Here is a 25,760-nt window from a genome sequence, read left to right on the forward strand (position 1 = left end):
ATATTTGTTTAGATTCATTAGGTTGGTCATTTAATTTCTATTTTATAGCAAAATTGAAAAATCTCATGTGTTGGAGAACGTGGTTTTGATAGTGACGTTTCTTCTGAAAAACTTAGTCGTGATGTTAGGTAGAGTTTTGGTACCCCAGAGGGACCAGACACAAACCAGACACAAAATACAGTGTCTTTTGTATTCTCGACAGTAAAATCCTCTTGGATTGAACTTACCAATTATTTAGATCAAGAGTTCTTTCTCAAGTGTTTATAAGGTTATTTAGCTCAACAAAATCCTCTTGGATTGAATTTACCAATATGTTTGTGAACTTACCAATACTTTACAAGACACAAAATACAATGTCTTTTGTGTTCTCCGCAATAAAATCCTCTTGGTGTGCTCAACTTACCAATACTTTATAAGGTTATTTAGCTCAAGAGTCTTTCTCAAGTGGGGCCTTACTCATTGCCCCAATGCCAGTTGAGCCGCCTTGCTTTGAAAATAAATATTGGTAAGTTGAGCACACCAGTCATTAGTATACTTATTCAATCATATATAATATATTATCTCGTTATCAATAATTTTATAAGCGGGTGGGTCAACATTTTTTGGAATGATACATTATCATTAAATAAATATACTAATTATGTAAGGTGCAAAACGCACGTAATATCTACTCATTCTTTAGACAACCAGGAAAAAAGAAAATGACATCTATATGCCTCACTGCAATAGTCATCAGCAAGGAATTGTTTCCTTGCCACTGAACTTTCTCCCCCACCACTAAAACCCAAACAAGATAGCCAAATAATAGCGACGCTTCACCTCCTTTTGAATATTCAAAACCATGAACTTTCAACTTTTTACGACCCTTGTCTAAATCAATCCTACTTTTCTAATAGCCAAAAAATGAACAAGAACAATGCATCCATGTAACTGAGATAGGATATCGAGGTGGATGATAGGAATAAAACTTGAAAATACAGATTACTAATCAAAATGTGAGGAAGATATTAAGAATAGTGCCTATTAGTGACAAAAGAAGAGAAAATATAAAATAATAAAATAATAATAGAATGCAGCACTTTTCTGAGTTTTCTCAACAAGATTGTGGAGTAAAGGAAAATAATAATCAAGCTATATCATTTTCATGCACCTCAAGGAACTAATTAAGGGGAAAAAAAGTAAAGAGAGAGAAAGAGAAGGAGCAAGTTGTCACCATAACCAACCACCACTTTCACCATTCCACTGTACAACTCCCCCCACCAACACCACTGTGTGATGCACAAACACTCCCTATGTTTAATGGACAAGTTCATATAATTGAAGTACGATAAATGCAAAACTAGTACAAGTAAATCATGCCCTGGAAACTAATCTATGCCAAGTGTTGTACGAAGAACTGAAAATGGATAAATTTACAATTTACAACTTAGAGAAAACTGAAACCATAGACTTCAAACATTTATTAGTATTTCACTATTTGGACAAGTCATTAGAATCAAAATGATTTTGAAATGGTCACCCTAAATGCAAGTATTAGGTGGTGGCGGTGGTCAAACAAGCGTGGTATGTTTAACATAGATGCAGTGTTGACAAAGTCATTACGAACAGTGTGGCATTGGCCAGTCATGCTTAAGTCAGGTCATGGTGCCAGTGATGGTTATAAAATGTGGCGGTGATAAGTTACTAGTGCAATGATAGATTGGTGGTGAAGCAATAACAAGAAGTGAAAGATGGGGCCACTGGTAATGGTGAGATACGGAGATTCTCAAAAATTATATGATAGTGGATGTAGTGACTAACTGAATATATTAGTAGCACATTGGTCCCAAATGCATTCTAACATGTGATTTTCATAGTTAAAATGAAAGTGCACCTGTTTTAATTGCATACGAAGTGTCAAAGAGAAACCTCAGAGTGACAGTCTACTTTACCTTGTGTCATCTATTGAAGAAAATCGAGGTTGAAGAGATCGTTTGCCCAAGGGAGTGAGCCATCCGAGTTCAGTAGTGAGTACTGACCGATGTATTCCATTCAAACTAGTTGATGGGTGCTTTACTGTGATCTGAAGCTGTAATATTACACTAGAACAGGAGAGAGCATTCAGCTTAACAGAAACAAAACCAACTCGTCAAATTTTGACCAAAGAAGTTGACGGGATTAACATACGCAAAACAACCACAATCAAATATATTACCGTATTCGCCAGAAAGGAAATTTAAGTTTTACATAAAGAGCCAAACTAGACACAAACTAGTCCATTTAGGCGGACTAGAAACAGACTAGTCCATTAAACCTGGGCAAGGAGTAGCAAAACCTGGGCAGTAACTATTAAGAGGTGAATAGATTGAAAATTTGACAGTTGCTGCACATCTTATTACTTAAACATGGAAGTAACTATTAAGCTACAACCACAGAGAAATTCTACATCGTATAGAATCTTTCAAATTGTGGCTCTCGTACTCATTGTCCACTTCCACTACCTTTGATCACAGAGAAACTAACCTATGATAAATGATACAAACTGAAATGGCATAAAATCCAATGAAAATATAGAAAAGGAGTTGCACTGCAGAATTAAAGGCATTTAAAGAGGAGAGATGATTCAAGCAGAAAAATTAATATATATAAATCACAAGAGATTAGTTCATATTTCCGACACCACAACTACAGAACTGAGTACCGTGATGGTGTACATTGGTCAAGGACAGACATCCTGGATTCCTGCCAGTACATTGAATGTTCGGTTTCAGTTTTAAAAGGAAGGAGCATACATGCAGCCTGAAAAAATTGAGTTGAGACTCGTGCTTATACTTAATGTCTTCTAGTTATGACTATGTGAGAATAGAGCAATTCCCACTGAAGGCACACTTTTACAGTTGAGAGGGCCAAAAGTAACTTTCTCCTGGAGTAAAGTCAGTGCATCCATCCTTTTGAGTGGCCTTCCATCATGTACGGTTCAAGAAATCCAATGAACTGCAACAATATAAACACTATTAGCTCCATTTTTTCCAAATAAAGTCAAATCCTGACATAAAACTTCCTTTTCAATCGGTTATCTGTTTAAACAATTTCCTATTGTTTGCTAGGTGTTATCTTTGAACAAGCTAATTTTAGTCCACCTGATGGCAGCCAATGTTGTTTTACAGGGAATCTTTTCAAAACTGTGTCTTGTCCGGTGTTATCTGAGAGACAAAACTTTTTTCAACATCCATAGGAAGTTTTTTCACCACAAATATCCTGTCGATAGAAGCAATATATTAACATACTTCTTGCCACCTAAAGTTGCTGGTATTTATGCCTTTTTATGAGAATACGATTCAGCAATGAAACAAACACAGCCTAAGGAATGATGCATATAATAACCATATTGTGCTTTTCCCAAATATGAACAGAGAACGAGGAAAAACAATGAAAAGAAAAGACAAAAGAGAAACACTTATAATATAAAATAACATTTCCTTGTTCAAAATGTTCATAAGACCAAGTTAAAAATATTACAAAGTCCATCTTGATTTAAGTCACTTTCAAAATTCAAATTTTCCACCATATATAATGGCAGTAATTCAAAGCAATTTTGAAAAAAAAAAAAAAAATCAAGTTATTATTAATTTCATTTCAGTTACAATCAGAACCAAAATGCCATTGCAATAACATTCTAATCTTTTTTCTAAAATCTTAATTATGCAAAAGAAAAACAACCTGCAAATTCTTTGGAGATTGGGTTGTCAAGATCTGATTTTAACTGCACAATATTGAGATTCAGTCTGAGGTTATTTAAAATTCTAGCTTTTCTCTAGCCGCAAATCCTGTAGAAGTTTCACATAAATTTTAATCCGTCCTTTTAGTTATAATTTAAAAAGCATATAAAAAGAACATTAATACCTTTGTTCTATCTTCAGACCATCGAGCGCCATAACCATCAACAATCCTTATCTCAAAGACCACCCCATGTGGAGGAACAATATGCATATTTTGCCAGCAACAATGATCTATTAAACGACTAATGACATCAGCAGCAAGTCTGTTTTTATCGGAATCTAGTGGAGGAAAAAAGAAAAAGCAACAAAAGATCAATCAAGATTCTTATTAGAGTGATGAGTCTAACTAAGAAAAACCTTTTTCGTTTCTTTTTATAAAATGTACAATGGTCATTAATCATTATCCTAAAAAAACACTACCTTAGCATTTAAAAGGTGAATCCACCATCATATCAACCCCAACCACTAAATACAAGGTGATGGCGTATTATCTGCACCAAATTTCTAACCAAAATGGAGGATTGAGTTAAATTTGCTATTGTCTTGAAAAAGTATAAAAAGTTACGCTCCCAAATGTGTGGAATTTGATAGCCACCATTCAATTAATTATCCTCCCTCAACCCCAACCACTAAATACAAGGTGATTACGTATTATCTGCAACAAATTTCTAACCAAAATGGAGGATTCTATTATTGAGGTAAATTTGCTATTGTCTTTAAAAAGTTTAAAAAGTCATGCTCCCAAATGTGTGGAATTTGATAGCCACCATTCAATTAATTATCCTCCCTTAGCTGTTCCACGTAATGATACGATGGGTTTCTTAAGACCTTTTTAGGCTTATACAATCAAGTTCAGAGGGGGGAATACTCATGGTCATTCCCATATGCATCCAATATAGTTTCTCTCATGAGAGTATATGTGTTCCCATCAACATTTCTTTTTCCAAACAAAACAGTAATTCATTGTGAACTTTTTAAACTCGAGATCAAGTTGCCTATATTAATAAGTTGGTGCTCATAAAGAGTATGTCAGCAGCCCAAAAGAATAAGCAAAGACATCACACCTTTTTCCTTTAGGAAAGAAACTTTTATTCTTAATAGCATGTTATTAGGCATGAGAACGATCAGCGTTATGTTTACATGCAATAAAAACAACGTATCTATATTGAAGAGTCACATCAAAAAAAAGGAACCAACCACTTCCATTGAAACTACCCCAGTATCCATCACTGCTCCTGTTGATGTGCTTAGCTAAGGCCCTAGCTCCATCAGTCAAGATGCTACCTTTAACCCGTAGACAAGAAAATGAGAATAGTTAAGCACTGAAAAAGGTACCATATCATCATTCTCCTAAAGACTTCAAGAAAATAAACATATAAACTTTGTATATAAAAATAAAAATAAAAAAGAACTCTCAAGAAGAAAATGTTTTTCCTATCACTCTGATAAACAGAACATCTCAATGTCAATACAAAGAATTTTTTTTTTTTCCAATCACTCTGATAAACAGACATCCCAATGTGAATTCATAAAATACAAATATAGATCACAAGTGCACCACCATTTGGGTAAAGGATATCAAGTCACAAGTCTGTAAATGTACAGATCAGGGTTTTTCAGGTCCAATACGGTAGGTATCATTAGTGATGTCACTCGTCAAGTCGTCAGTGCAATTGGATGAAATGTACCATCCACACTATATAGATTTCTGCAATATATTTCTGACTGTACATTCCAGAGGACACACTGGAAGTCAGATTTTTATTTCTTCTACATGAGACCCATCAAATTGTTCGACCTACCTCCTCAGTGTAAGTGCTATGTCTAAGGTGCAGACAATGCAAAATAGCTTACTCATCCTCCTAGCCAAATAAAACCTTTTAAATACAATCCAAACATCATCAACAAACCCAATTCTCTCTCCGTTTTCCTTTTTCCTTGTAATAACATGAAAATTTGCACTATCAAGAACTAAAAAAAATTAAAAGGAAAATTGTATTTACAAATAAAATGAAAAGATAATAACTAATAAGATAATTATTACAAGTCACCATTATACCTCTGGATTATGAGGCAACAAAAATGACAAAAGCAGAGTCGATCTTGGCGGAGGAAGCGCCTCTGGAATTGTTCCTGCTGTACGAGTGAGACCCAAAAGCCTCTGAACACCCTCATAACTCAATCCCTGGATAGACATGAAAATAGTTTAACATACCACTGCAGGATCCTTCTACTATAACGTACATCTCTACTCTAAATAATATAGATGTTTGGTAATTAAATGAAGACAAGAGAACCCTATATGCACGTGCAAAAAATCAAAGCAGATTCTTACCTGACCATATTATGTGCATATAAATGCATACGATATAGGAGTATAAAATGTAACAGTGGAGCAGCAACTTATATAGAATATAATAATCTGATAATTCTTTAACTTCATCTTTCACATTATACAATTCTCATAATAAAAATAGAAAATTAGTCAAGATTCTATAGTCACTTATATAATAAACGTATATAAACAAAAAATTATATTCATATTCTTGTCTTCATCCTGACAATATCCTACTTTTCTAGCATCTGTTGTTTCTGCACATTTGTGTAGTATTCTGTTCCGTGTCCAGACATCTATGTTACTTAACTGCAAATACACTTACCAAAAGTATGCTAGCCAAAGGAATGTAAAGCTGAGCAGCTGGCTTCGTGAATCGTAACACGAATTGCAAGGACTCCATTTGACCTTTCCTTCTTTTCTGTGTAAAACTTCCGGTAAATCTACACACCTGAAAAGGTTGAATGTCCATTATTTGTGGGCTACAAGTATAATAAGTTTTATAAATCACTTCAAAGTCAGGCTTCTAGTGGTCATCAGTAATTCTTTCATTTAAGTTAAGTGATTGCAGGATTAACTTAGAACAAAGCAGCAACAAGAAGAGGATATGATTTCTGACCAAGCAGGTTAAAAAAATAAGCATGTTCTCTAAACTTCACTTAAAATAAAATAAAGCATGACATTATAAAATAAAGCGTGACATTATAAATGCTGGGGGCGCTCAGGACATATACTCACGAATTCATTTGCTTAATTACTAGAGCTCATTACAACTCATTTAGTGTTTAACTTATAAAAGAGTCCTCTATCATATCACTTCTTCCTCTCACTCTTCTTAACATCAGGTTTGGATAAAAAAAATTGAATCTTCTATCTCTTTGCCTTTTGCTTTCTGATAAGCTTCCCTGAAAGTTTCTGCAGTTCAACAGTTCACCATCCTTTCAGATTCCACACTGTATAACTGCTTATTATATTTGAAAATTTTCAACCAGAGAAAGGCCTATCGGTAGCAAACCAGTAACTGCCAGGTTCATCACAATATTGGCTAACATCAGGCTGTACAAACAGTCATCAAAATGTTTTTAAAAGTAAGGTTTGAATGCAGAATTATAAATCTTCTCCCTCACCAGATTCAGGTGATGGCCACTTTATGGTGTTATTTCAGAAGTGCAAATATCCCTGAGGGCCTGTATCTGTCTGATTTGTTTTTTAAAATTAGAGTGGTAGGTCCACAATCCTGTACTTTCTTTTAAGGAAAAAAATAAAAATCATTTGGGATGTTCCGGATAGAAGAATGTCCATTTGAAATTTAGGTACTTTTGCTTATATTTTGAGATTTAAGATTCTTCAAAAGAAGAAATAACTATATATTCAAACAAATTCTAATAAACAACTCATGTTCACGAACCTTTATCGAACTTGTTCATGAACATGTTCACAAGCCGAGCCATGGATTGTTCAGGCTCGGCTTGTTTATCAAACAACCTCAAGCCAAGCTTTAATCAAGCCAAGCCCGGGCTTTTCATGAGTAGCTCGGCTCATTTGCAGCCCTATTGTGTATCATTTACAATCAGTAGCGATATCAAAAAGTAGCCTGAGTTGAATTCCTAATAAAATATAAGGCTGTTACCTTCTTCTGTGGTTTTTACTCCAGGAAGGACTTTTGTTAGACTCTCTGCTTCCAACGTCTCTGAAAACCAAGCATACCTGATGACATCCTGTAAACTATTAAAGTTACATGTGCAGAAGTGCATATGAAGAAAGTAAAGATGAAATGCAAGAAAATCTGATCACCTGAACTTGAAGCACGAAACACTTGCTGAAGAGAAGCAGTGCTCCTGATCCAATTCTGATAATCAAATTAAGGCAAAATTAAAGAGAGAAAAATGAATAGGAAAGCCCAATAAAGAATACGTAATTAATCTTAATTATTATTCACTAATTCAAAAATAAAAGGCTATTAGTTTGACACCAGGGAAACAGATTTAATCTGAAAGGAGAACTAGATACACTGAGCAGGAAGAGTAGCATAATCCTTCAGGTTAAAAATAGGCAGCAATCACATCCACAGCAACTATTCTCCTTGTCCAATCTCAACTTAATTTTATCTTGTGACCCCATCATATCTTCCCCAGAAAATATTTTTCACTTCTCAGCCAAAAGGAAAACACAAGAAACACTAACAAATTCCTACAGCCTGTATCTGTACCTTCTGATTTGTTTTTGAAAATTAGAGCAGTAGGTCCACAATCCTGTACTTTGTTTTAAGGAAAAAAAGAAAAATCATTTGGGATGTTCCGGATAGAAGAAATGTCCATTTGAAATTTAGGTACTTTTGCATATATTTTGAGATTTAAGATTCTTTGAAAGAAGAAATAACTATATATTCAAACAAATTCTAATAAACAACTCATGTTCACGAACCTTTATCGAACTTGTTCATGAACATGTTCACAAGCCGAGCCATGGATTGTTCAGGATCGGCTTGTTTATCAAACAACCTCAAGCCAAGCTTTAATCAAGCCAAGCCCAGGCTTTTCATGAATAGCTCAGCTCATTTGCAGCCCTATTGCGGATCATTTACAATTAGTAGCAACATCAAAAAGTAGCCTGAATTGAATTCCTAATAAAATATGAGGCTGTTACCTTCTTCTGTGGTTTTTACTCCAGTAAGGACTTTTGTTAGCCTCTCTGCTTCCAACATCTCAGAAAACAAAGCATACCTGATGACATCCTGAAAACTATTAAAGCTATGTGTGCAGAAGTGCATATGAAGAAAGTAAAGATGAACTGCAAGAAAATCTGATCACCTGAACTTGAAGCACGAAACACTTGTTGAAGAGAAGCAGTGCTCCTGATCCAATTCTGATAATCAAATTAAGGCAAAATTAAAGCGAAAAAATGAATAGGAAAGCCCAATAAAGAATACTTAAGTAATCTTAATTATTATTCACTAATTCAAAAATAAAAGGCTATTAGTTTGACACCAGGGAAACAGATTTAACCTGACAGGAGAACTAGATACACTATATAAGCAGGAAGAGAAGCATAATCCTTCAGGTTAAAAATAGGCAGCAAACACATCCACAGCAACTATTCTCCTTGTCCAATCTCAACTTAATTTTATCTTGCGACCCCATCATATCTTCCCCAGAAAATATTTTTCACTTCTCACCCAAAAGGAAAACACAAGAAACACTAACAAATTTCTACAGTCTATTTCTTTCTATATGGACATTCTTTTTCAACTCTTTAAGAAAAGTGAAGTATGCTTGTCTTAGTGAGCCACTGAGCCCTGAGAAGATTATTGTTATTGTTTAACACCTTCAACCTGACAAGGTTAATAGGGTTTCAGTTGTGTATTAATTCACAGAAATTAAGTAAGAGCTATTACATGGGTTGGACTCCACTACTCCCTTCTTCCATCTTATAGCTTGGAGTACTCTGCTCCATCATTTCTTTCTTCTTTTTTTCTTTTAACTATTTCCATCTTTTGTGCATGTCATTGCAATAAAACTTATGCAGTGGCAACTCCATGGATTTATATGTAACTTAAGGTACCTATTTTTCCAAACAAGTGATGTTGTGGGGGTTTAGAATCAGGACAAAAACAGCCCCATTAAAGTTAAAAGACTCAACCAAACCCCAAAATTTTTTATTAATATTGTTGAAGACAGTTACATGGTTTGGCTTAAATTCGTGACTTCCAATGGTTTGGCTTAAGCGAAGGTTGGATTTTTTTTTATTGTATTTTATAAATTTCAACCAATTTCTTTTCTAAGATATACATATAATGTACAGTATTGTTTGAACTCTGAACTCCCATGTCTTACAGAGAAAAAAACAAAAAACTGGAATTTCACACAGATTTTCTGTTTACACATACATGGAGATACGGTTATGGAAGTGAACAACTGAGGCATAATCAGTGTTTACACATACATGGAGTTAACAGGCTCAACCAAACCCCAAATAAGTGCGATCAAGTTGAACTCTGTATTACACAGACTAAATCTCTTGTTTGATGAAAAATCTAAACCCATCTACCTTGGGTACGTTGGCAGGTCCAAGTTCAAATTTGTCGCATCGATCAATCATAATGACAGAGTTGTCAGAGGGATTATCTGTTTGAATGTCTATTTAGGGGTTCAGAGAAGTTAATTCTGTTAGAGCTGCAGTTGAAACTCTAAATACTTGGTTTACGTTGAGCTTGATTCAAATTTCAAACAAAACCAACCCAAGTAGGACCTGTAACAGTTACATAGTATTTGATTTATGACACAAAAGAAGAGAGCAACGTGAAAAAAGAACGTAAAAAAATTCAGCAAAGTGCATTATTACAGAATTTATATACAGGACTAAAATAATCCATACTTATTATAGTCACCAACAGCACATCTTCCTTCAGTTGTTTTTAGGCCATCTGCAAGCAATGCCAAGTTAATATGAATAAATAATCATTCACCAGATAGAAACAATTTATCAAGAAATCAAGCTCAAAAGCAATTAGGACTTCCACAGTTAAGTATCAAAATATATAATCCAGTTATGGGCCGCCATGTACTTCTTAATACAAACACACAATACCTTTGAGCTGGGAAAAGAAAGGCTCCTGAACATGAAGTTCAAAGTCTATAGTTTTCAACACCTGATAGAAGGGCATACAATATGTTAACAACAATGACACCAATGTATCATAAATAAATATAATAAGAAGGAAAACAGAAAATGATTGACATCATCACGTTTAACTTACGTTTACTAATTCAGACCCCTTTGCTAGAACCAATTGATTCCACTTTTCTTCTTTCTGCTTCATGGAACTGTCTTCATGGATCAATTCCATTTCTTTATATGTCCCGCAGAAAGTTCCAGAAGATATAGACTGGTACAAAGCTGATGCTAGAGGCTTGCGTAGAGGATATTGAGAAACTCCTCCGGAAAAATCTGTAACAAGTGTGAATGAAAAATGTCTTTTCTTAATCATAAATGCATTGGCCACCAGATTTGTGTAATCTATTGTCAAAATTAAGCTTCATTCTAGCACAACACAAGGCGTTTCCAATGCTTCATTTCCTACCACGTGCATGGCAAGTTCCACACACCAGTAGCATTAGAACTGCATATCCATATATACTTGCAAACAAATGAAATGCACATCTCTGAGTGTTTACATTGACAAGCTCCAAAACATTCTAAAGCCGAAGATCGAGAGGATATTACTTTTATATTATTTACTCATATTTGGCTTGCAAATAAAGACTGTAACCACAGAAAATTAGCCTCATAGAACTTCCAAAATCATGAATATAAACAAACTTAATAATTTATTTAGAAAAAATATTGCTGCTTGTTTCTTATATTGGTTAGTATAGCTGCATAGATTCTGAAAGTTCTTTAACTTGCCAAGAAAGATTCCAATGGTATATAATTAAGGTCCACAGTACAAAAGGATTCACAAGTTTGATTTGTACTAAATATGTCTCAGATTGTTTGCCTCTTTTTCATTCCTACTCTCTTCTTCTTCGGCTTCTATCCGACTTCACTTATTTGAGCAAGTTACTAAAACAATACTCTTTTTCCTGCCCAAATCCCACATCAACTACACACCAAATGACATTCAGCCCAGCACATGTATGTATGTAAATGTACCTCAGCTTGGATCACCAATCGGATTAGTACTGTTTTAATGATTCATTTCAAAATTGAGTTAACTATACAGAAGCTCGGCCAAATTTATGTTGCCTAAAATTGAAAAATAATAATAATCCAATTGTCCAAATTCAGATAATTTCAATAATACAAACAAATTCAGACTCAGAATTGGCCTCCAAACTGCCCACAGATTCACAACTTACAAACCACGTCCCCACCCCTTCTGAATTTGGCATGCATAAATAAATGGACACAACAAGCTTCACGAATCACTACCTTAACAAAGTAATTAAGCTATAGATCAGTCATTCATTTCTAAATAACACAAGCTCTACAAAATTAACTGAATTATACACACACATACTACACATTATAGCTGGGGACTTGAGTAGGGAAGAAGTGTGTGTGCGTGTGTGTTGAGTAATGAGTTTTGTGCAACTGTAGATAGTGAAGATTTGATTTTGATGATCAAACAAGTACCGGTGTGATTGCAATTAGGGTTTGCAGGGTCGTTCTTGAGGAGGTTAGAACAGTACTCGTTTGAAAGGCCTATATCGAATCCTAGGGTTTCGTCGATTGAGGACGCGAGTGTAAAGTTGAGCACCTCCTCTATGCATTCTTTGAGTTGTACTGGACTGACTCCTGGAGACGATGGCTCTTCGTGTTCCTCCATTTCTCACACTTCAATTCTCTCTCATCTTCAATTCAATTGCAGTTGTGTTGCTATGACTTTGGTCATTTTTTTACTTGTTCTTGTGAACTCTCTTTCTTTTCTTTTCTTTTCTTTTCTTTTTTCTTTTTTTCTTTTCTTTTTTGAAGTACGTTTTGTAAGGTAAGTCGAAATACTCTTATTTTCGTTTAAGAGCATGAACACAGTCAAGAAAAAGAGTTTAAATTTTTCCAAAAAAGTTTATCATTTGGCAAAATTTCACTAACTTAAGTAATTTAGATTATAAGAAAGTTGAGTATTTTTTATATTTCTTTAAAAGATATTATTTATATAAAATAAGATTAAGATTGAATAATTTATTTTTGAATAAATTTTACTTACTTTAGGTTAGATTTGTCAATATCCCTCTGTTTTATAATCAATCCCATTATAAAATCAACATTAAATTAAATTTAAAAACAAAATAATAAATAATGTAAATTTTCAATATTTTCCAAATTTCAATATGAACAAATATTATTAAATCCTCTAGAGAAAATGTTATTATATTCTAAAATTTCAGTAGTTTTGTTCATTTTAAGTCAACAAAGTTTCAGTATTTACTATTTACTACATATATTTTAACAGTTTCTTTTTAAGTTTTTGTAACATCGTACGGATTATGGAGTATATTTACTAGCATGTTATTAATATTTTGCGCAATCGAAGCAACACAAAAAGTCCAAAACATGTTTTATTTGTCTTGTGTTTTCTTTTTCTTTCTTTTTTTAAATCATTGTAACTTTGTGGATCTCTTTTGACATTATTATTATTATTTTTAAAAATATGCTCTTAACAGATCGAATATTCGATTATATATTAATCGAATATAAATTTATTAATGAATTATTCCTCAGATTAAATTTTTTTACCTCGTCACCCTTTTGCCGTTGTTCCATTCCTGAATTTGAGGTCAGTAAAGTAATCAACAACTTACCTTTATCAATTTCTCTTTGAAACCATTAATTTATCTTGAGAAATTTGTGTATTATATATTAATTTGCGTGTATAGATGAGACGAGTTCCAAGACAGAATGGAACTCAATGCCCGTCTTCTGAGGATTAGGGCAGGCACGATTTGACGAATTTCTTGCATACCCTTTTCATAATTTCAGAATTTATAGTCATTCAATTTCAGTCATTTCCTTCCGGTATTTAAGATTCAGTTTTTAGGATGTTGACTTGTTTAATTCTGAGTGAATCTTCAGCAAGTTTCAGCATAATGGAGCTAAACTTTTGTCATTCTCTGTAGTTTTGGTTCTTGTTTGGTTCAATCATTCCAAATTTTGAATCTTACCTTTCGTAAATTGAGTTGAATCATGCCCTCAAGTATATAAACATTTGGATCAAGTGCCCATATATATCTTTACGTGCACAAATTTGGAAGCCATTAAGTCCCTTCACCATTAGGGTAGCACTCCTTCCCAAATCCATATACAACCCCTCTTTTTGCACTCGAACTTTAGGTTTTTTTTTTTTTCGCAAGTCCATGGAAGACTTTTTCCTTACCCTCCTCATCATTGAATTTTGAACTGTCATTTGAGTTCATCTAACTCCATTTTTTTCGTTCTCAATAGATTATGATTAATCCTATGATTGAAACATAATTGTAATCTGCTATCCTTGCACTAAATTTGGAGTACAGCAGTATTTCAAATGGTGCTCTAATTTCCTTCCATTTTTTTTTTTACTTTTTTCCCCCTTGCCATACTTCTGTGTTTTGATTTTCAGCTATCTCGTATAACTGATTATCCGAGGGTGTTCCAGCCTTTTAGATATATCAATGCGTTCAATGTCACATCTGAGCGCCATTTTGCCTTTATATGGATGAAGCACGGAGTTGATGGGGACCAATACATGACAACGTAAGAATTCTTGGAATAGATTTTGATTGTGAGCTGTTTCTTTTGTATCATCTATCTCTTGCTAATAGGAAAATAAACATAGATACATGACAATGTAATAATTCAAAGGGATTCCCTTCTGTGTTTGTCTAATTTGAGGGAGAAGATCCCGTTGAGTTCTTAATAATCATAATATGTTATTTTTTTCTTAGATATGGCCAAATGGAGAATGTCTTTGGACCATCTCCTTTGGGTGGTTGATTCGGAAATAGTAGAATTTGGTGCATCCGTATTGTGTCTACCGTATTGGTCTATATAGGGATCCTGAATAAGAGGATGCATCCATTCTTATTCAAAAAGGGCATGACTTAACTGGAGCACCAGAAAACAATAGAAGAGATGTATCGTACTCAACCAATAAAAAAAGCATTGTATAGAATTCAAGTTTAGATACAAAATGATATCCATAAATACTTCACAGAAACATATGTTAAGCATATTTCTCAGCACGTGTAGTTTACACAAGATGGAAAATAATATAGAGGACAGTAAAATTTTCTTGCTGATCATGATTTCTTAAACACCAGAAGTAGGAACATCTTTCAGTGCTTCTACACAATTATTCAAACAAGGGCATGTAATATACGGAAAAAACAAAACCTTAGCCACCATATTTACTTTGACAATAGATATTGGACATCTGACGATGATGTTACATTACTATCTTGATAAAAGCTTGTCGAAGTTGAAGCAACATCCCAAGGCCCAATGTGGTCAGCTACCGCAAATTCAACCTCTTCATAGTTTTGTTGAATAGTAGATGCTCTATGTGGCATTCTAATCGCTTCCAACTCTATTGCAACTTCTTTCATTGTTGGGCTTATTAGCCTCCATTTCTGTTACAAACATTTTAATAAAAAGATTGGTATTTTAAAATTTTAATTTAGTAAAAATTGAAGTTGACTAACATAAGAAGTCAATGGAGGGGAAAATTTGTTAACGAATGGTAAATCAAAAAGAACACCAGTGCAAGCTATGAAGTTAAATGGAAAGGTTTTTGAATTTTGGAAAAATTATACTAAACTCTACTCATGTAAGCATTAATTATAAAAAATTCTCTTATATTTTTTAGAAATTACACCGCACTCTTCTGTCAGAGTTTGTCAATTGTCCCATCAAAATAAATCAATTCGTTGTGCCCAATTTTGTTAGTGTTAATTTATTGACAAGTCAACAAAATGTGAAAGGGGCTAAAAAAATACCAATATTATTATTATTATTATTATTAGTTAGCAAAAGGAAACTAAAAAAATACCAATTTAACTGACACGATCTACATTTACCAATTATTTTTTCATGTTTTATTTATTTATTTATTTATTTATTTTAATCATTGTTTGTGGATCCTCCCTTCACATTATTATTAATATATATATATATATATATATTTTTTTTTAAAAAAAGCTCTTAACGGATTGAATATTCGATTAATATTCCGAATATAAATTTATTAATGAATTATTCCTCAGATTATCAGTTCCCACGTCGCTTACACGATGTAAAATCTCAGAATTTATTTAAACCAAAATAGAAGATTGGGACATATTTCCGTGTTATCTGCATTCCTCATCTTCTTTTTGCTGTTCAGCTCAGTTCCACTTTTGAATTTAAGGTCAGTAAGGAATCAACAGCTTATTTTATCAATTTCTTTTTGAAACTATTAATTTTATGTTTGCGACTGTTTTCTTGCTATATATTTCATCTCTTTGGCTCCGTTCGTTAGGAAGGAAGTAAATTGGATGGAAGGGAGAGTAAAAGGGAAGGATGAAACATCTCTAGGAAAGAGATTATGGAGAGAGAAGGGAAGGGAGAATTTAAAATTATTTTAATCATTATACCTCATAATTATTATTTTTTTCCCGGTAAATAGCCATCATCTTTACTACTCATTTAAATAGTACCATTAATTTCACTCTAATTTATTGTTTGTTTTAATTTTATATATATAATCATATTTCATCATGTAGACTGTGTATTTTTTCTTTATGTAGACTATGTATTTTTTCTTCTGAATCCTTTTTTTTTACTAATAAGGAAATTATATAACAAACAATCCATATATATATATATATATTTTTGCGTGAGATGAGATGTGTAGGGTTTAATTTTTAATATTTGGAAAGTATAATATTGTAATTTAATAGTATTATAATAGCTCCACTTGTTTTCTCTCCTGTCTTCCGCCCAAATTTGGACGGATGAAAATTTGTTAAGAGGGAGGGATAAGACATCCCTCCTATTATCCTTACCCTCCGTGTTTCCTTCCTACCCAACGAAAAATTTTTGTTCGTTCTCTCCTATTTTCTTTTCACCCCTCGTTCTTCCTTCCTACCGAACTGAGCATTTAGGTTAAAAAGTTTTATTTTTGAAGAAATGTGTGTGTGGTTATATATTTATTAATATACATATATGGATCCCAATTGAAACTGAATCCCTATTCTGAGGATGATTTGATGAGTTTCTTGTATACCCTTTTCATGATTTCAGAGTTTATAGCCATTCAATTTCAATCACTTCCTTTAGGTAGTCTGCATAAGATTTTAAGATTTAGTTCTTAGGATGATGATTTGTTTAATTCTGAGCGAATCTTCAGCAAGATTCAGAATAATGGAGCTAAAATTTTGTCATTCTCTGTAGTTTGGTTCTTGTTTACCATGCCTTTTGTGCTGAATATCTTGTAAATTGAGTTGAAAAAAGGGATTATAGGCGATGACTTCCATCTTGAATAGCCCATTTGGGATCTAGGCCTTCTACAGCGTCATCGTAAAGCTGACCAGTCTGTTCTGATCTGGTTGAAAATCCATATGAAAAAGATCATCAATATGATAATGGAATTGATTAAGGCTTATTGTCAGTCTAGCCTCAGGGACACTCCTTTTTTAGTACATTCAATAACGATGAGTGAGCAAGAAAGTCATTGAGGGTGATTGCAAACAAGTCATGGAACTTTTCGTACTACCAATATAACTGACAACTATTGCCCGCCCATCCAAAGTTTGAGCCAGCGACAAGATGGGAAGCAAGAAAAGAAGTACAAACATTTGGATCAAGTGCCCCTATATCTTTATGTGCACAAAATTGGAAGCCATTTAGTAGCACTCCATCCCAAACCCATATACAAACCCTCTTTTGGCACTTGAACTTCCTTCTTTTTTTTTCTTTTTTTTTCCAAGTCCATGGAAGAGCCCTTGCCTTCCTCATCATTGAAATTTGAACTGGCATTTGAGTTCCATCCAACTCAATTGTTTTCCCTCTCAATAGATTATGATTAATCATATGATTGGAACATAACTGCAATATGCTATCCTTGCACTAAATTTGGAGTCCAGCAATATTTCAAATGGTGCTTTAATTTCCTTCCATTTTTAACAATTTTTATCCTGTCTTGGCATACTTCCGTGTTTTGGTTTTCGGCTATCTTGTATAGCTGACCATGTGAGAGTTTTCCAGCCTATTAGATATCAATGCATTCAATGTGACTTCTGAGTGCCATGGAGTTGATGGAGACTAGTACACTACCAAAATGTTGTTGAAGAAAGTTTTTCTTGGAATAGATTTTGATTTTGAGCTGTTTCTTATATATTTATCGTTTCTCTCTTGTTGATAGGAAAATAAACATAAAAACATGAAAAAGTAAGAACTCAAAGGGATTCCCTTCTTTGTCTGTCTGATTTGAGGGAGAAGATCCCGTTGAGTCCTTAATAATTATAATATTTTATTTTTTTCATATGGCCAAATGGAGAGTGCCTTTGGACCATCTCCTTTGGGTGGTCGATACTGAACCAGAAGAATTTGGTGCATCAGTATTGTGTCGACCATATTGGTCTATATAGGGATCCCAAATAAGAGAATCCATCAATTCTAATTCAGAATGGGCATAACTTAACTGGAGCACCAGAAAACAACAGAAGAGATATATTGTATTCAACTACTAAAAAAAAGTATTAAGACTATTTCTCATCATGATTAGCTTACACAAGATGGAAAATAAGATAGAGGACAACAAAATTTTCTTACTGATGATGATTTCTTAAACACTAGAAGTAAGAGAATCTTTCCATGATTATACACTATTATTCAAACAAGAATATGTAATATATGGAAAAACAAAACCTTAACCCTTATATATATTTGGACAACAGATATTGGACATTTGACGATGATGATACACTACTATCCTGTCGAAATGGAAGCAGCATCCCAAGGCCCAGTGAGTTCAGCTACCGCAAATTCAACCTCTTCATAGTTTTGTTGAATAGTAGATGCTCCATGTGGCATTATAATCACTTCCAACTCTGTTGCAACTTCATTCATTGTAGGCCTATTTCTCCCATTCAAATTCAAGCATCTTTTTGCAAGATTAGCGACTCACATGATCTCTTCTTTCCCACCTTCTTTTACAACTCGAACATCAAGAATATCAAACAGACAATTCTCCTCCATTGTCGCTATGAAATATGTTGCTAAACTTCGCCATTCTTCAGGTCTGGTTGATGAAATCAGTTTTTGTCCTGTTAAGAGCTCAACTAGAACTACTCCAAAGCTATAAACATCGCTTTTCTCTGTAAAGTACTGAGGATCCAAGTATCCAAAGGTCCCCAGTACTTTTGTGGTCAAGTGAGTTTGATCAACTGCAATTGATCTTGAAGTCCCAAAGTCGGACACTTTTGCTATGTATTTATCATCCAATAGTATGATTGTGGACTTGATGTCTCGATGATAAATGGGTATGGAAGCTGCTGAGTGTAGATACGAAAGAGCTCCTGTAACTTCTATATCAATCCGAATACGAATGCCCCAGGAAAGTGGGAACTCTTCATTTTGGTCATGGATATACTCGAAAAGGGTTCCATTAGGGATGAATTCATAAACAAGCAGAGGTACTTCTGTCTCCAAACAGCACCCATGTAGGTTGATAACATTTCTATAGATAATTTGTGATAAAATGACTACCTCATTAATGAATTGCTGAAGTCTGCCTTCATCCACTATTTTGGACTTCTTAACCGCTACAATTTTACCATCAGTCAACATGCCTTTGTAAACTGTACCTTGCCCTCCTTGCCCTAGTATTCGATTCTCATTAAAATGGTCAGTGGCCTTTTCCAACTCCTTTGAAGAGAAGAGTTTTGTTTTCTCAACATTACCTTCTCCTGAAGACAATTGTTGTTGTAGTAACACACCCCCATTTTGTTTAAAGAAATTTTCCTGGAGCTTAATTTTCTTTCTTCTTTTTACTAGTTTAATCATCCACCATGTACCAATAAGTAAAAATAGTTTTCCGAGACCTGTGCTAGTCCTGCAGAATTCAAAAGGAAATAATCACCTTTTCAACCTAAAACTTTTATGCTTAATTGAGTGCAAAAAATACTTGTATATGTTGATATTTCCTAAGTTCGTTCATATGCCATCTATTCCTAAAAGAAAGACAAGTCACTTTCCAGTATTCTTGTGTTGAAAAAGGCAGCGAATTGTAGAGTGCTGCAAGGGGACTTTATCATATATATATATATATATATATATATATATATATATATATATTTGATGTGCAATTGGACTATATCATTGCTGCATGGTTTTATTGTGAGTGCAGAACTACCCAATTAAACTGTCAACAGTAATTAGGAACCAAATCAAATGAATTCAGTTTACCATATTAAATTAAACTTAGACTTTGAATAGAAGCTGTTAGTCCACAAATTTGATTTAGTCTATATTGTTACTCTTTGGAGCTACATTAATTGCTACCATATTTCCTGTAGTTATTGTACTGTCAGAAGGGATTCAAGGTTTGCAAAGTTGAATTCTATTTGTGTTCAAAAATCATATTGACAGATTAGGAAATCTAGTTTATTTTTTTTGCTTTATTTATTATTATTATTATTTTTTTTTTCAAGGTGGGCTCAAAATTTAGTTCTTTTATATGTGGACTCTAACTGAATCGATCAGTTGTCATCAAGCAATAATCAGGGCCTCCAAATTTGTGCTTGCTATCTCAGTGTGTGTGTGTGTGTGTGTGTGTGTGTGTGTGTGTGTGTGTGTGTGTTGGGGTGGGGGGAAGGACATACCTATAGTGATGATCTCATTTCTATTCCCTGCATTACCCCTGAGTTTATAGCAAGAATAATCTCCAACTTTTAAGTACTCTGGTGGACAATAGCACTCGTAACTTCCTGGCATATTCGAACAGTTCATCTCACAGCAATTGGTCTTTTTCATCACACATTCATCAATATCTGGCATGCAATATCAAACAAAATATGGTATTAAAATGTTTGTCTACGCACCGGCACAGCCCACAGGACTACACACATAGTAGTTGAGGCATATGCTTTGTGCCAAACATAGAAGAGTGACGATAGATTTTGTTGGAAGTTATTAAAGACAAGTGGCTAGGTGTTTGCTTTTCTTGGTAATCAATTGATAAAGATATGCTCTGGTACTGCATAACTAAATTGAAAATTTGCAGTGCAAATTTACTAACTGCAGAATTTTACCTTGGCATCCTTCAGGCAGATATGGGTTTCCTTCATAGACGCGGTCACACTGGCATAGATAACCTGAGCTGTTATTGGAAAGGGAACTGCAGGAAGCTTTCATGCCGCATAATGATGGCCCATATGTATACACAACGGATGAATGGCACGTCCCGTATGCATACCAATTCAGCACAGTAGGGACCTTCTCCATTTCCTACACGGCATAGGGGTCTGTCAGGTTAGTGAACCATTCTTCGTCCACCATAAAGGCATATTTGCACTCTTTATTATCATTGTTTGAATCTATGCTTCTGAAAGATGCATTGATAAATGTGATACCCCCGAATTTCCGAATGCGGGTTGGCCAGGCCCACGCCCGAATACCCAAGGATATCAAAACAAATTGATAATAAACGAACACAGAGTACAAAAGAATAAATAAAATGCTAACAAGAAACTAAAATGATAATCTAATAATAAACCTCATAATATATTTCCATTAATTAATAAACTCTTCTGATACAACTGATCCTCCAAAATACAACTCGGGAATCCATACTGTGTGGACCCCTAGAAAATCCAAACTAAACAAATGACAGTAATCTAAAACAGGAAACTGAATCATAAAGGAACTCTTATGTAGCATCGGAAGAATGAAGTAGACTGATCCCCGCTCAGCACGAACAACCTCTACTCGTGACGAACACCTGAAAAATAATGGTGGGTCAGGCCCACAAACAAGTTCTACTCTACTACAGTCCAAGCAGAGATCCGATACACGTATACATCATAGTCAATCCAATTATAACTAGTAGTCCGTATATATATATATACACACTAAAGGAACCTCACTAGACTATATGGTTGTCTCAACCTGAATAGTAGGCAACATGCAAAACGCACATATAGTAGGCATGAGTACCTAGACCTACCAGGGTACACAATTACACTATATCTAGCTACACATCCCTGGCGATATACGCGCCCTAACCATTGATCCTGAGACTCAAGCTCATATCATGGCACCATACTTATATATATATAATCTAGTAACCATCCTATCCAGTATAAATTAATCATCCATAAGTCATTCAACTTGTTCAGTTGACCTGACTTGAATATAAGTAGGACTTAACATTTTAGTTAATCCATTCCCTTATATAATAAATTAATCCTCCATAAGTCATTCAACTTATTCAGCTGACCTGACTTAAATATAAATAGGACTTAACATTTTAGTTAATCTATTCCCTTATATAAAATAGGTAGGATTTAACTGATAAGTTAATCCATTCCTAGAATGCCACCGTCCCATACCGGTGCATTAAACCACACAATCTAACAATTGATGTAACAATTAAGGAAATATATCAAACATTCCATAAATAACTATGATAAATACGATATCAAGTTATCACATAGTAAGAATGACTTATTATTTCTTTAAACTTCCTATATCATATGTCCTACACAAACTGAATCTTATACATGATGATATTTTATTATACCGTTAAATAAGGATTCTCTATATCCAATTCATCTTACACATTTAATCTCAATTGCTAAAATATTTTAAAAGATTAAATCCATTCGTTTGTTTAAAACATTCAAATAGCAAGCATCATTATGATTGAGTCTATTTAAATTTATTAAAACCCAAACCTAGTCCCTATTTAATGTTCAGGAATCCTAGGCATGTTTCTACGTTCCATCATTCCACAGATATGAAAAATGCGTAATTTAAACATGTAAAAAATTCACATAAGAAATCAAATCAAAATCATGCATTTTATCAATTCATAACACAAGAACAGATATGAACCAATTTCATAAAACCTATGTTCTAACCCAATTAAATATGCATAATTATTTAATTTTATGTGTTTAATAAATCCTGAAATTTCCTAGGCATGTACAGAAACACGAATCAAAGGGAAAGAGATAGAAGAAGAACTTGCCTTAAACTTTCGGATCGAAAATTAAACTTCTTCTTCCTTGACCTTCTCTCTACAGGGTTTTTCTCCTCATTCCTTCTTTTTCCTCATTCCCTCTCTAACACTATCTCTCTAGTATATATCACGTGAATATTTCTAACCCCCTTTTACAACCTATAGCTATATATTTATAGGCTAAATAAAATAACCCTAACCCTTTTCCCAATCCAAGTCAACTAAAAAGAAATGAAAATAAAAATATTAAAAAGGTAAGTAAAATATGTTACGTATATAATTTATGTATATGTTTATTAAATAAATAAATTATACACATTCTATTATTTATTAATTGATTATCCAATAATATTTAAGTTACCATAATATTATAAAGTAACTTAAAACATAACACGTATCAAATCTATGTATATTTTGATTATTTAAATAAACATATACATCAGATTAAATATTACTACCCAAATTATCATAAAAGTAATTAATAAATTACTTTCTCTTTTATATATATAATAAAAAGGTAAGTAAAATATGTTACGTATATAATTTATGTATATGTTTATTAAATAAATAAATTATACACATTCCATTATTTATTAATAGATTATCCAGTAATACTTAAGTTACCATAATATTATAAAGTAACTTAAAACATAACACGTATCAAATCTATGTATATTTTTATTATTTAAATATAAAACATATACATCAGATTAAATATTACTATCCAAGTTACCATAAAAGTAATTAATAAATTACTTTCCTTTTTATATATGTATATAATATATATCTATATACATACACAACTATCCATGGGTAATAATCCATACACATCCAACCTCCTATCTAAGTAGTCCATGGAACCCAATTGGTTGGTCCATTACTACTAACAATAACCATAAAAGAAAAATAAAATAAAATAATAAAAGAAAAGAAAACATTTAATTTACAACTAATCAAAACACCATTTAAGCACATAATCTAATTAAATAATTAATACATAGACAAATACAAATAATGCATAAACACATAATTAAATAATCAAGTAATACCTAATTCAATTAAACACATAAGCAATTAGTTAAATAATCAATTAAATAATTAAAAATTCAATTAAAATAAATAAATAAATACCGAGACTATCCTTTTAAAATTAGGGATATTACAATAAACATGATTGCTGGAGGGATTGTGGTTTTGCAGCAGTTGATGCCATAGCAACTTTTATCTCTTGAAGTAAAATTGCAATTGGACACGCACCCTATGATGATCCCTTGCCAGTTGATTAAGGCGAGGTTGTCACAACCCAGGGCTATGAATCGGTTGTAGGTGTCTCAGAAGGAAAAAGGAGTACCAAACAAGGACACAGCTTAATTATTAGTCCTGTTTTCACAATTAGAAGTCATTATAGGGTTGTTGACGCGGACAGTGCCTTCTGATAATGAGATTTCAAGCAACTCAAGGTTGATGTTAGTGATGAAAGGTTTGGGTGGGTTGAAAGATTTGTCGCAGCTTATCTCAAACGACTCTTCATAATAATATTGGCTCTGATACCAAACGGGAAATGAATGATAACATTTCCGCATCTGTCTTGACAACCAGGCTGTGTTACTGTTGCTGCTAATGCTGATGATGCTTGTGTTAGCCACAACAATAGTGTGATTTGCAGCACCAATTGAATAACCATTCTCACACACACAGTTTTTGGGAAGATGGAAAGGAAATAAGCAATAAGAAGACTACAATCTATTGGACATTAGTCGATGGTATTCGGCAAAGTCAGTAAATCATTATTCCAAAGTTGCAGGCATTCATCCATTCTTGACCATTTTTAGCATGATGTTTAGCTTTACCTTATTGTCAATTGTGATAAAGTGCTTACCATAAATTAAATTTTTAATGGATGACATTGAGTCATTGACATCAATGTTCTGGCATTTTCTTGCCATTCTTTGTCTTGGAAAACACTATTTTTTTTTTTAAATGGGGTGACTTGGTCTAACCACTCTTAGTAATTTCTTTAGCCCTAATCTATGTTACCATGTAGCTTGAGTGGAGCCATTATCAAATAGATTAGTGTCTTTTTGTGACTTAGATTGATAAAGTTTCACTTATTTTGAATATTCTCTCTGAGTTTACTAATTGGTTCCTTGAATCCTATCTCCTTTTAATTCCTCAATGAGAGGGCCCTTCAAACTTGGAAAAAAATTAGCTGCATTTAGAGTTTAAGCTATGTTTCTTAGGCATGGAATTGGAATTTATAGAATTTGAGAAAAGCAACTTAGAAAATTGAACGTTCGGCTGTGTGGAATTGGAAACTTGGAATTGGAATTTGTAGAATTGGAAAAAATTTTGATTCAATTTTGTTAGTTGTTTAACTTGCTTTTATCTCAATTCCATGCAAACGAACAATTCCAATTCCAATTCTAAAGTTTCAATTTTATGCCGCCAAACAGAACATTAGATTATATTTCATTCATTTCACACAATGCTAAATTGCATAATCAGGAAAAATAAGGATTGTAATACATGAAGGCTGTAAAAATGTTGATTTGGATTGGGATTAAGTTGTCCAACACCTCCTTCTGAGCCCAACATGAATTGAGGCCAGGTTAATAACTTTCAACCCAAACAACAAAAAGAGTTGTCCAAACCCGTTTAAAAATTGAATTGGTGGACTCATTGTTCATGGATTTTAGTGTAGTTACAAATTTACAGTTGCCAATATATATATATATATATATATATATATATATATTGGTGATATCTTATTCACCTAGATGCAAGAAATGTTATCCACACGGTATATAGTAATCATGTATATATATATTGGTGATCTCTTATTCACCTAGATGCAAGAAATGTTATCCACAAGGTATATAGTAATCATGTGTGTGTATATATATATATATATATATATATATATTTGTTCTATAAAAATATGAGAAGGATTTGATAAGTTATAACCATTTTG

The 25,760-nt window shown here is 33.4% G+C and overlaps 1 protein-coding gene and 1 pseudogene across 6 annotated transcripts; both read right to left on the bottom strand.

The window, feature by feature from the left end:
• Nucleotides 1-2,598: 2,598 nt before the first annotated feature.
• On the bottom strand, nucleotides 2,599-12,579 carry LOC132301771 (uncharacterized). Of its 6 annotated transcripts, none has more exons than XM_059799012.1 (15): nucleotides 12,229-12,579; nucleotides 10,850-11,040; nucleotides 10,681-10,741; nucleotides 10,468-10,516; nucleotides 8,904-8,958; nucleotides 8,740-8,827; nucleotides 7,888-7,942; nucleotides 7,724-7,800; nucleotides 6,419-6,544; nucleotides 5,818-5,943; nucleotides 4,956-5,042; nucleotides 3,883-4,037; nucleotides 3,700-3,742; nucleotides 3,120-3,237; nucleotides 2,599-2,973 (listed from the first exon to the last, which is right to left on the bottom strand). In XM_059799012.1, the coding sequence occupies exons 1-9, from the start codon at nucleotides 12,419-12,421 to the stop codon at nucleotides 6,537-6,539; spliced, it is 777 nt and encodes a 258-aa protein (XP_059654995.1). In that variant the 5' UTR covers nucleotides 12,422-12,579; the 3' UTR covers nucleotides 2,599-2,973; nucleotides 3,120-3,237; nucleotides 3,700-3,742; nucleotides 3,883-4,037; nucleotides 4,956-5,042; nucleotides 5,818-5,943; nucleotides 6,419-6,536. The 6 variants fall into 6 exon arrangements, with proteins under 6 accessions (XP_059654995.1, XP_059654985.1, XP_059654991.1 ...); XM_059799002.1 differs by having other exon boundaries at nucleotides 3,700-3,806; XM_059799008.1 differs by lacking the exon at nucleotides 3,120-3,237.
• Nucleotides 12,580-18,534: 5,955 nt separating this feature from the next.
• LOC132275234 (wall-associated receptor kinase-like 22) lies at nucleotides 18,535-24,473 on the bottom strand (annotated as a pseudogene).
• Between the last annotated feature and the right edge of the window lie 1,287 nt (nucleotides 24,474-25,760).

The sequence above is a fragment of the Cornus florida genome, unplaced genomic scaffold (assembly GCF_030987335.1).
Source record: "Cornus florida cultivar Cherokee Brave unplaced genomic scaffold, ASM3098733v1 CherokeeBrave_3.0.0_Hap2_Chr01, whole genome shotgun sequence".
Classification (NCBI taxonomy): Eukaryota; Viridiplantae; Streptophyta; class Magnoliopsida; order Cornales; family Cornaceae; genus Cornus; species Cornus florida.

Excerpts from the sequence above, each read along its gene's own strand:
- LOC132301771 (XM_059799008.1), bottom strand. The coding sequence starts at position 12,421 with ATGGAGGAACACGAAGAGCCATCGTCTCCAGGAGTCAGTCCAGTACAA. Across the intron at positions 10,742-10,849 it reads AGGGGTCTGAATTAGTAAAC|GTGTTGAAAACTATAGACTT; the intron begins GTAAGTTAAACG and ends CCCTTCTATCAG. Across the intron at positions 10,517-10,680 it reads TTTCTTTTCCCAGCTCAAAG|ATGGCCTAAAAACAACTGAA; the intron begins GTATTGTGTGTT and ends CATTGCTTGCAG.